This window comes from Balaenoptera musculus, chromosome 15 (genome assembly GCF_009873245.2).
Source record: "Balaenoptera musculus isolate JJ_BM4_2016_0621 chromosome 15, mBalMus1.pri.v3, whole genome shotgun sequence".
NCBI lineage: Eukaryota > Metazoa > Chordata > Mammalia > Artiodactyla > Balaenopteridae > Balaenoptera > Balaenoptera musculus.
The window spans coordinates 67,339,404-67,351,963 of record NC_045799.1 but is presented as its reverse complement, the minus strand read 5'-3'; the positions used below and the strand labels follow the sequence as shown (position 1 = coordinate 67,351,963).

Below are 12,560 nucleotides of genomic sequence, written 5' to 3'. Positions count from 1 at the left end.
AGACCCAACGCAGCCAAAAATAAATAAATTAAAAAAAAAAAAAGGCTTAAGAAATTTGTTCAAGGCCACACAGCTTGTAAGACAGAGCAAGGATCTGAACCCAACAGTCTAACTGCAGAGTCCAGCCTTGACCCACCCCTTCACTAGACTTAACTCCACAGCCCTAGCTACACCACGAAAGTTGTGTGGCCAGTACCGGGTGTTGCCTGCCCAGCAGCCATCTTCTCTTCGGGGGACCACCCTCAGTCCATGTGACCCAAATGGGACTCCTTTTGGAGGGCGCCATCTTGGCAACAAGCAGGTCATCCCCAGGTTGCCTCTGGCCCTGGAGCAGGCCTGGAAACAGCTGGCTCAGTTTAGGGGCCGTGCTGTGTGCAGAGCGCTCACCTTCGAGCACTGGGATCCTGCTCAATGGGAGATGCTCACGCTTCAGGCACCAGGGACGCGACAGCAGATCCCAGTGGATCCTAGTAGAACCCACTGTCCCGACTCACTTGCACTTCAGGACATATTCTGACTGAGCAGATGGGCCATATATTTGCAATTACAGTATTACATCTCTCTCTTTTAGCTGAGAGGGTAAAAGATGAACTTGTGGGCACAGCACTAGCCCATTGGGTACCAACAACCTTCAGGCAGGGCTGCCAGGAATGGCTGGGCAGGTGTGCTCTGAACCAAGTGCCCTGGCCCAGAGAGGGTTGGGATCCAGCCTGTAACCAACCAGCCAGGATGCGTGCCATCAGCAGGGAGCCATCACGTAGCTCTTCCACCTGTAGGACTGGCCATTTCTGATTCTCACAATGGACCAAATGTGCAGCTCTGCCTCCCCAGTGGGCCTTGATTCCATGACACAGCCTACGAGATGCCTGCCTTTTGAGTGCCTGTGCGTTTTGGGGGACAGAGGGTCCATAGCTGTCAGCAGATTCTCAACAGAGGTCCCTGAAGGTGTACGAGTTGACTGAGTTGGGCTGAGGCCACAATCCCTGGGAGGGTGAAACCGGTAGCCTGTCACTCATTCAAAGCGGCAAGACTCAGCAAAACGCCCCTTTCTCCAGAGGCCTTAAGTGTGGGAATTTGAAGCCCCAGGCCAGGAAGACGCCAGCACCTCTGGGAAACAGGATTGGCTGAAGCCCGGGGCGGGACCCAGGTGGTGTGGTCCCCCTCACCCGGAGGCCTGGCCAGGAGGGCCCCAGCTTCGGGGACAGAGCTTGGCTCTCAGGCCCAGGGTCTGGATGATCAGAAGCTGGGGAGGGGAAGGAGGGGGAGATCTGTGGGCCATTTGTAAGAGGACACAGGCTTTTGGGGTTGACCCTGCCCTCATTCTGCCATCTTTTCAACATTGGGGGTTGTTTGGGAAAAAGGTGTTTACAGTGAAGACTTCCAGGGCCCTAAGTGCTGACATGAGCCACTTCATTTACTTTTTTTTTTCTATAAAAAAAATTTTTTTTTTGGCCGCACAGCATGTGGGATCTTAGTTCCCTGACCAGGGATCGAATGCCGCACCCCGCGCCGTGGAAGCGCGGAGTCTCAACCACTGGAGCGCCAGGGAAGCCCCCCACTTCATTTACCCTTCACAGGAACTCCAGGAAGTGGATACGGCTATTGTCCCTGTCTTAGGGATGAGAACACCGAGGGCAGTAGATGCTGGGGTACCGGCACAGACCCCCAGCTGCGGGGTACTGGAGGCTAACAGCTCACAGCCGCCCCTTCTCCCGCCACCTTGCCTGGGAAATTAGGAGACCCCGGCCCATCCTCCTGGGGGCGGCACAGAGCCAGTGAGTAACTGATGGGGGCACGTACAAGGGGCTGCTCCCACCCCCCCGCCCCCGACCTGCGCTTAAGGGAGGTCAGCTCTGCGGTGCGGTTTACGCGCCCCGCGGATCAGGTCAGGCCTAGACGTCACCTGTGGCCACAGCCTCCCTTAGCTCAGTCCTCTTTCCTGCAGACTTCTCCTAAAGCGCTTCCCTCAGTACGTGATGGGGCCTTCAGCGCATCCCCGTCTCAGGCTCTGCCCCCAGAAAACCAAAGACACCTGGGCAGAGGCAACTGTGGTGCGGGCTGAGTGGCCAAGCTGGGGTGTGGACCGGGATGTGGACCCTGGCTGCAGGGGGCCCGGCGGCTCTTACCTGTAGTTGCAGGGCTCCGCCCCGAAGAGGCAGGCCAGGATCAGCCGCTCGGCGGGGTAGCCCATGGCCACCAGCTCCTGTTTTGGAACCTGTGCGAAGATGTTGGTGGCCTGCAGGGTGTACCACTCCGTCACGGCCTGGGTGGCGCTGCTGAAGTTCCGGAAATTGCACGTGGTCCCATTGTGGCTGCACTGCGGGGGCAAGCGGGGTTCCTGTGGGCGGGGGCTGCTGCCAGGCCTCCGCCCTGAGGGCCAGGGCGGTGAAGGCGCTGCCAGCTGCCCTTCCGCAGGGGGCGCCTGGGCGCGAGGGCTGCCCACGGCTGGGCCGGGGGGAGTGTGTGTGCACTCACGGTCACAAGGCTCAGGCTGTTCCCTCACCCACAGCTCTGCAGTCACAAGGACTCACACGCAGCATCAGCCACCCCCATATAATACAGCCTCAGGCACAAGGGAACACACACACGTACACACGTATACACAGACAGACCCCGCTTTCTGATACCTGCAGTCACATGATGTCCTGGGGTCACAACTCCACACACACGTCCATGTACCTTGATTTACGCAAGTGGCACCACATTCATGCTCACGTGGGCACATCTACAGCACACACTCGGACCCTCCACTTCCCTGACTCCTTTCCCAGCCCCCTCCCCAGACATCCACAGGCAGCTCCCTGGAGGCTGTGTGGACCATGAAGGACCCAAGACTCCAGGTCTGCCCACCCCTTGGCTGGGAGAAGGACCCGGGCCTTGTCAGCTTGAGCCTACAGAGGGGTGCAGGCCCCTCCACCATGAAGCCCAGGTCCCCTGTAGACACAGGACAGACTAGGCCCTGACACTCCAGCCTTGGCCACTCTGCCTCTATTGGTCCTCCTGGTGGGAACCCAGGAGGCCTGAGGGAGAAGCTTCTCCTTAGTTCTGGGACAGCCCTCTCCAGGCCGGCATGGGGTGCTGTCCTCAGGCCGGTTCCTGGAGGTCCTCACCTCACCTCAGGGAGATGATACTACTTAAGACTCACTCTCGGGACTTCCCTGGTGGCACAGTGGTTAAGAATCCTCCTGCCAATGCAGGGGACACGGGTTTGAGCCCTGGTCTGGGAAGACCCCACATGCCACAGAGCAACTAAGCCTGTGCGCCACAACTGCTGAGCCTGAGCTCTAGAGCCTGCGAGCCACAGCTACTGAGCCCACATGCCACAACTACTGAAGCCCACGCACCTAGAGCCCGTGCTCCGCAACAAGAGAAGCCACTGCAATGAGAAGCCCGCACACCGCAACGAAGAGTAGCCCCCGCTCGCTGCAACTAGAGAAAGCCCGCATGCAGCAACAAAGACCCAATGCAGCCAAAAATAAATAGATAACTAAATAAATTTATATATATATAAAAAAAAATGACTCACTCTGTCCCGGGCTCTGTTCTCAGGACTTTTTTTTTTTTGGCCACACCCCATACCTTGCAGGATCTTCGTTCCCTGACCGCGGATGGAACCTGGGTCCCCTGCAGGGGAAGCTTGGAGTCCTAACCACTGGACTGCCAGGGAATTCCCAACTCAGGGCTTTAGTTCTATTATCTCATCAATTCTCACAGCAGCCCTGCCCCATCATCATGAAGACACTGAGGTCCCCAGCCCACTTGCACACCCACACAACATGCGCTCACACACACACGTGGGGCCTGACGCTGAGAGCTGGTGCAGCCACCAGGACCACGCCTACTTTACAGATGAGGAAATGGACACAGGAAGCCTGCTAACTGCACCAAAAAGTAGTAGGGCATTGGGTCAGAGCGGGCACTGGGCCTCTGGAGCCTCGTGCTGTTTGCTGGTTTGTGTGGAGAGGTGGCGGGGCTGGATTGTGGAAGTCCTGACCACATGGGGGGCACGGGAGGCAGTGGCCTCCTTCTGGGGAGTGTCTAGCCCCAGCCTGGGTCCCCAAACAAGGCTGATCATCAGAATCACCATGGAGCCTATTAACAAGACAGATTCCTGGGTCTGGGCCCAGAACTGCCCATTCAGATTCTCCAGGAATGGGGCCCAGGGATCTGAGCCGTTACAGAGCTCCCAGGGGATCCCGGGGCACAGACAGGGAACCTTCTTCCTACTGCTGCCTTGCGGGCATCCCAGCATCCCAGTTATGCTTTGGCAATGACTGTACTGCATAGCTGTGGTTTTTCACCTGTCTGATATTTATGCCTCTGTCTTTTGATAATAAGACTTAATTCCTCATTGCTGCTGCTGTTGGCTGAGAAACATCTCTTTGTTCACAGAAAACAAGATTATGTTCTTACCAAAAAAGATGAAACCAGCTGGGTTACTTTCAAAAGACAACCAAGTGAGCACTACAGACTAATGAGTAGGATCAATAAGAACGTGATTTTGGCAATTTTAACGTTGATAAGTTCTGCATTTCTGCTGTTTCAGTTGTACTACTACAAGCACTATTTATCAGCAAAGACTTTGAATGCTCTTCTGTCAAAAATAACAGCCGTAGGGCTTCCCTGGTGGCGCAGTGGTTGAGAATCTGCCTGCCAATGCAGGGGACACGGTTTCAAGCCCTGGTCTGGGAAGATCCCACATGCCGCGGAGCAACTGGGCCCGTGAGCCACAATTGCTGAGCCTGTGCGTCTGGAGCCTGTGCTGCTCAACAAGAGAGGCCGCGATAATGAGAGGCCCGCGCACTGCGATGAAGAGTGGCCCCCACTTGCTGCAGCTAGAGAAAGCCCTCGCACAGAAACGAAGACCCAACACAGCCACAAATAAATAAATAAAAAAAAAATAAATTAATTAAAAAAAATTAAATACAAAGAAAATATTAAAAGCAGCAAGGGAAAAGCAACAAATAACATACAAGGGAATCCCCATAAGGTTAACAGCTGATCTTTCAGCAGAAACTCTGCAAGCCACAAGGGAGCGGCAGGACATATTTAAAGTGATGAAAGAGAAAAACCTACAACCAAGATTACTCTACCCAGAAAGGATCTCATTCAGATTCAATGGAGAAATTAAAACTTTCACAGACAAGCAAAAGCTAAGAGAATTCAGCACCACCAAACCAGCTTTACAACAAATGCTAAAGGAACTTCTCTAGGCAGGAAACACAAGAGAAGGAAAAGACCTACAATAACAAACCCAAAACAATTAAGAAAATGGTAATAGGAACACACATATCGATAACTACCTTAAATGTAAATGGATTAAATGCTCCAACCAAAAGACACAGACTGGCTGAATGGATACAAAAACAAGACCTGTATATATGCTATCTACAAGAGACTCATTTCAGACCTAGGGACACATACAGACTGAAAGTGAGGGGATGGAAAAAGATAGTCCATGCAAATGGAAATCAAAAGAAAGCTGGAGTAGCAATTCTCATATCAGACAAAACAGACTTTAAAATAAAGACTATTAAAAAAAAAAAGACTATTACAAGAGACAAAGAAGGACACTACATAATGATCAACGGATCGATCCAAGAGGAAGCTATAACAATTGTAAATATTTATGCACCCAACATAGGAGCACCTCAATACATAAGGCAAATGCTAACAGCCATAAAAGGGGAAATCCACAGTAACACAATCATAGTAGGGGACTTTAACACCCCACTTTCACCAATGGACAGATCATCCAAAATGAAAATAAATAAGGAAACACAAGCTTTAAATGATACATTAAACAAGATGGACTTCATTGATATTTATAGGACATTCCATCCCCAAACAACAGAATACACTTTCTACTCAAGTGCTCATGGAACATTCTCCAGGATAGATCACATCTTGGGTCACAAATCAAGCCTTGGTAAATTTAAGAAAATTGAAAACATATCAAGTATCTTTTCCAACCACAATGCTATGAGACTAGATATCAATTACAGGAAAAAATCTGTGAAAAATACAAACACGTGGAGGCTAAACAATACACTACTAAATAACAAAAAGATCACTGAGAAATCAAAGAGGAAATAAAAAAATACCTAGAAACAAATGACAATGAAAACACAACGACCCAAAACCTATGGGATGCAGCAAAAGCAGTTCTAAGAGGGAAGTTTATAGCAATACAATCCTACCTTAAGAAACAAGAAATATCTCAAATAAACAACCTAAGCTTACACCTAAAGCAATCAGAGAAAGAAGAACAAAAAACCCACAAAGTTAGCAGAAGGAAAGAAATCATAAAGATCAGAGCAGAAATAAATGAAATAGAAACAAAGAAAGCAATAGCAAAGATCAATAAAACTAAAAGCTAGTTCTTTGAGAAGATAAACAAAATTGATAAACCATTAGCCAGACTCATCAAGAAAAAAAGGGAGAAGACTCAAATCAATAGAATTAGAAATGAAAAAGGAGAAGTAACAGCTGACACTGCAGAAATACAAAGGATCATCAGAGATTACTACAAGCAACTATATGCCAATAAAATGGACAACCTGGAAGAAATGGACAAATTCTTAGAAAAGCACAACCTCCCGAGACTGAACCAGAAAGAAACAGAAAATATAAACAGACCAATCACAAGCACTGAAATTGAAATTGTGATTAAAAATCTTCCAACAAACAAAAGCCCAGGACCAGATGGCTTCACAGGCGAATTTTATCAAACATTTAGAGAAGAGCTAACACCTATCCTTCTCAAACTCTTCCAAAATATAGCAGAGGGAAGACCACTCTCAAACTCATTCTACAAGGCCACCATCACCCTGATACCAAAACCAAAGATGTCACAAAAAAAGAAAACTACAGACCAACATCACTGATGAACATAGACGCAAAAATCCTCAACAAAATACTAGCAAACAGAATCCAACAGCACATTAAAAGGATCATACACCATGATCAAGTGGGCTTTAACCCAGGAATGCAAGAATTCTTCAATATATGCAAATCAATCAATGTGATACACCATATTAACAAATTGAAGGAGAAAAACCATATGATCATCTCAATAGATGCAGAAAAAGCTTTTGACAAAATTCAACACCCATTTATGATAAAAACTCTCCAGAAAGTAGGCATACAGGGAAATTACCTCAACATAATAAAGGCCATATATGACAAACCCACAGCCAACATTGTTCTCAATGGTGAAAAACTGAAACCATTTCCACTAAGATCAGGAACAAGACAAGGTTGCCCACTCTCACCACTATTATCCAACATAGTTTTGGAAGTTTTAGCCACAGCAATCAGAGAAGAAAAAGAAATAAAAGGAATATAAATCAGAAAAGAAGAAGTAAAACTGTCACTGTTTGCAGATGACATGATACTACATATAGAAAATCCCAAAGATGCTACCAGAAAACTACTAGAGCTAATCAATGAATTTGGTAAACTGGCAGGATATAAAATTAATGCACAGAAATCTCTTGCATTCCTATACACTAATGATGAAAAATCTGAAAGAGAAATTAAGGAAACACTCCTATTTACCATTGCAACAAAAAAGAATAAAATACCTAGGAATAAACTTACCTAAGGAGACAGAAGACCTGTATGCAGAAAACTATAAAACACTGATGAAAGAAATTAAAGATGTGATACAAACAGATGGAGAGATATACCATGTTCTTGGATTGGAAGAATCAACATTGCAAAAATGACTATACTACCCAAAGCAATCTACAGATTCAGTGCAATCCCTATCAAACTACCAATGGCATTTTTCACAGAACTAGAACAAAAAATTTCACAATTTGTACGGAAACACAAAAGACCCTGAATAGCCAAAGGAATCCTGAGAAAGAAAAACGGAGCTGGAGGAATCAGGCTCCCTGACTTCAGACTATACTACAAAGCTACAGTAATCAAGACAGTATGGTACTGGCACAAAAACAGAAATATAGATCACTGGAACAGGATAGAAAGTCCAGAGATAAACCCACACACATATGGTCACCTTATCTTTGATAAAGGAGGCAAGAATATACAATGGGGAAAAGACAGCCTCTTCAATAAGTGGTGCTGGGAAAACTGGACAGCTACATGTAAAAGAATGAAATTAGAACACTCCCTAACACCGTACACAAAAATAAACTCAAAATGGATTAAAGACCTAAATGTAAGGCCAGACACTATAAAACTCTTAGAGGAAAACATAGGCAGAACACTCTAAGACATACATCACAGCAAGATCCTTTTTGACCCACCTCCTAGAGAAATGGAAATAAAAACAAAAATAAACAAATGGGGCCTAATGAAACTTAAAAGCTTTTGCACAGCAAAGGACACCATAAACAAGACGAAAGACAACCCTCAGAATGGGATAAAATGTTTGCAAACGAAGCAACTGACAAAGGATTAATCTCCAAAATATACAGGCAGCTCATGCAGCTCAATATCAAAACACCAAACAACCCAATCCAAAAATGGGCAGAAGATCTAAATAGACATTTCTCCAAAGACGATATACAGATTGCCAACCAACACATGAAAGGATGCTCAACATCACTAATCATTAGAGAAATGCAAATCAAAACTACAATGAGGTATCACCTCACACGGGTCAGAATGGCCATCATCAAAAAATCTACAAACAGTAAATGCTGGAGAGGGTGTGGAGAAAAGGGAACCCTCTTGCACTGTTGGTGGGAATGTAAATTGATACAGCCACTATGGAGAACAGTATGGAGGTTCCTTAAAAAACTAAAAATAGAACTACTATACGACCCAGCAATCTCACTACTGGGCATATACCCTAAGAAAACCATAATTCAAAAAGAGTCATGAACCACAATGTTTACTGCAGCTCTATTTACAATAGCCAGGATGTGGAAGCAACCTAAGTGTCCATCGACAGATGAATGGATAAAGAAGTTGTGGTACATATATACAATGGAATGTTACTCAGCCATAAAAAGAAATGAAATGGAGGTATTTGTAGTGAGGTGGATGGATCTAGAGACTGTCATACAGAGTGAAGTAAGTCAGAAAGAGAAAAACAAATACCGTATGCGAACACATATATATGGAATCTAAAAAAAAAAAGGTTCTGAAGAAACTAGGGGCAGGACAGGTATAAAGATGCAGACATAGAGAATGGACTTGAGGACACGGGGAGGGGGAAGAGTAAGCTGGGGTGAAGTGAGAGAGTGGCATGGACATATATACACTACCAAATGTAAGTAAAATAGATAGCTAGTGGGAAGCAGCCACATAGTGCAGGGAGATCAGCTCGGTGCTTTGTGACCACCTAGAGGGGTGGGATAGGGAGGGTGGGAGGGAGGTGCAAGAGGGAGGAGATATGGGGATATATATATATATGTATAGCTGATTCACTTTGTTATAAAGCAGAAACTAACACACCATTGTAAAGCAATTATAGTCCAATAAAGATGTTAAAAAAAAAAAAAGAAAGACTTAATTCCTCCTTCAGGAAGCCACCCCTTCCCCCTGGCTCAGTCCATGTGGTCTGATAAAGGCTGACATCATCCTCAGCTCCAGGGTACATGATCCAGGACTGGCCAATCATGAAAGCCTGTCCTCCAGCTCACAGTGATTGGTTTAGGGGTGAGCATGTGACCTGATGATCAGTCTCAGGACTTCTACTGGGGCAATTAGGAAAGAAGAGCTTTGTTTCTGGGAAGAGTGCTAAGCTTGTGGGATGTATGTCTGGCATTGCCAGGGTCTTCCATGTGGAGAGGGCCAGCCAGAGAGCAAAGCCAGCTGAGAGAAAAGATGAACCTAGGTGGAGAGAGATGGACCCCTGATGGCAGCATCTGAACGCCTGGATCCAGCCACACCTCAACTTAATACACCCCTGGACTTCTCATCTTGTGAACCAAGGAATTCCCTGCTTTGCTTAAGCTAGTTTGAGCTGGGTCACTGGCATCCAAAAGTGTCTTGACTAACATACCAACTATTTCTAATTTTAAAAAAGCACTGCAAACATACAAAATAGGCACTGGCTCCAGCCTGGTTTTCCCCCAGCAAGACCCAGATTATTTAAAGAAAGAAACTCCCATCAGCCTCACTAGTTAGGGCCCATTGTTTGACCTGTGCCTGGGGCCCACTTACTAGTCTCATGGCTACTTTGCATCCTTGGGCACTGCAGGTCCTTCCTGGTGCTGGGCTGCTGCTTGCTGAGCCATTGTAGTCGTCCTCAAAGAGGTCAAGAACCACCGGGTGATGGGGGTTCTGCTCATTGATAAAGACCAGGGGCATGTAGTTCCAGACGGTGAGGTTCAGGGCCCTGGTGGCGTTGCCATGGCTGAGCTCAGGGCCCAGGATCCTCTCCAGGACTGCCTCCATCAGTTCATCCAGGTCCTTCAGCAAATGCTTGACTTTGGAGTACCTGTGTGGGAGAGAGGGCAAGTCAGGGAGGCAAGAGGCAGCTTCAAAGCAGAACGACTGGAGTCTGGGATCCCCTCCTACTCCAGTGTGGCTGCCACCACATGTGAGAAGAATGCTCCTCCACCCCAAGCACCCACCTCTCTATCTACCCACCCAGGCATCCCTGCATCCTTCCACCCACCTGCTCACTCATTCATTCACCCAGTATCTGGTGAGCATCTACTATGTGCCAAGTACTGTGCAAGGCACAGAGGATATTATGGCAAACAAGACAGAATGGTTCTTTTTCCTTATGAAATTCACAGGCTAGTGGGAAAGAATCCTAAGAGCTCACAGTTACTGATCACTTACCATGTGCCAGGTGCTAGGTGCTTCCTACATATTTTTATTTAATCTTTGCCACAATTCTATAATCATCCCCACATATGGATAAAGAAACTCTGGGAGTTGCTGTGATTTCCTGAGCTCATCCCACTGATGAGGCCGCAGAGCTGAGATTGGAACCTGGGTTTGGTGGGCTTCAGTAGGTGTGCTGTGTAGGCATGGGGCTCTGACTTCTCCCTCCCAGGAGGGATAGAGAATGTTGGGGGAGGGGCAGGTCTGTGATCTGAGGTCCTAATTCTCCAGCAGCAATTTGGGGAACAGGAGCCAGTTTCAGGAGGGAGAAGGCAGATGGGACTGTGGGGCTGGGATCCAGGATCTTCTCTCAGCCCCTGAGGCTCCCATATTGGAAATGGTGACCACTCAGTCTGGCAGAAATGTGTCCACACCAGCGGGTGTTCCCACCAGGCCCTGGGTGGGCGCCCCAGGCCCTGCACCCCAGTCACTCCAAAACCCAATTTATCCAAGACCTTGCCCCAGAGTGTGATCTCCAGGGTGGTGTGTATCAGCTCTGGCTGGAGGACTTCCTGCAGGAGACAGCACTAAACCCTGGACACAGGCCCAAGTCCTGGTATGAAGGTGTACACCAGCCAGAGCTGACACCAGCCTCAGATGCCGATACAACCTGTACCCTGACCATCAGACCAGCTGCCTCTGTGCACACAGGAAGAGGAGGATTGGGTAGGTGGCGGGCTGCGGGGTAGGGGCTGCTATTACAGCCTAGATGTCCACAGCTGCTGTTGAGCTTGGTAAGTCCTGTGTTGGAATTCATGGGCTCTGGGTTTGAATTCCGGCATGCCACTTAATATCTGTGTGACTTTGGGTAGGTTAACCTCTCGGAGGCTCTGTTCTCTTATCTACAAAATGGGGGGGATTGATATATTTACCCTAGAGGGCTTTTGGAGGATTCAATTAGGTGATGCTTATAAAGCAGGGTGTGTTATTATTATAATTATTAAGAGTTTTCTCAAGTAGCTTCAAAGACCACCCAAGCAAGGAAGAGCAGCCCTATTACTAGAAAGAAGTGACTTTCTGATAGCTGGAAATGTAATCAGGAAATATGAATTCCCTTCCAGGACCTTCTTTTGGACAAGAACGTTCCCTGAGACTCAGACATGCTGGCCCTTTTGTCAAGTCCTCGAATGCACCAAGCTCTGTCTCACCTCAGGACCTTTGCATGTACTGTGTCCTCCACTTGGGGCATTCTCTTCACTCTGCCTGGCTAACTTCTACTCATTCCTCAGGGCATTTTTCTCTGACTGACCGTCTGCCTTTCCTCAATCCTGACTAGGTTGGGTGTCCTTGGGTGTCCCCTTCCTAGGCCTTGCCATCACGTGGTTAAATAGTGGCAGCTCTAGAGTCAGATCAGGCCTGGATTCAAATTCTACAGTTGCTCACTGTGTGTCTCTGGGCAAGTTCCCTCACTTCTCTGAACCTCCATTTCCTGACCTATGAATTGGGGCTACTATAGTAGTGCCCACCCCTAGGGTGGTTGTGTGGATTAGAATGACATGAATTACCCAAAGAACACTCAACACGCTGCCTGGTGTTTCATAAGCACTCAATGTATGGTTGCTATATATATATTTTAATCCTCACAATTACAATGAATTCAATATTTATGGAAAAAAAAGATTAATGTCTGTTTTCTCTGGTAGGCTGTGATGAGGGCAGGCATGTTGTTTTAGTTACTGATGTATTCCTGGTGCCTAGAACAGTTCCTGGCAATAGTAGGTGCTCAATAAATACACATTGAATCA

At 47.3% G+C, this 12,560-nt stretch overlaps 1 protein-coding gene across 1 annotated transcript in view; it reads right to left on the bottom strand.

Annotated features, from left to right (window-relative positions):
* SCNN1B (sodium channel epithelial 1 subunit beta) overlaps window positions 1-12,560 on the bottom strand; it is a 76,373-nt gene that overhangs the window by 18,069 nt on the left and 45,744 nt on the right. Inside the window, exons 3-4 of the mRNA XM_036827039.1 lie at window positions 10,144-10,420; window positions 2,127-2,317 (exon numbers count right to left, since the gene is read on the bottom strand). Of these exons, the coding sequence (XP_036682934.1) occupies window positions 2,127-2,317; window positions 10,144-10,420 (468 nt within the window). The remainder of the gene's footprint in view (window positions 1-2,126; window positions 2,318-10,143; window positions 10,421-12,560) is intronic.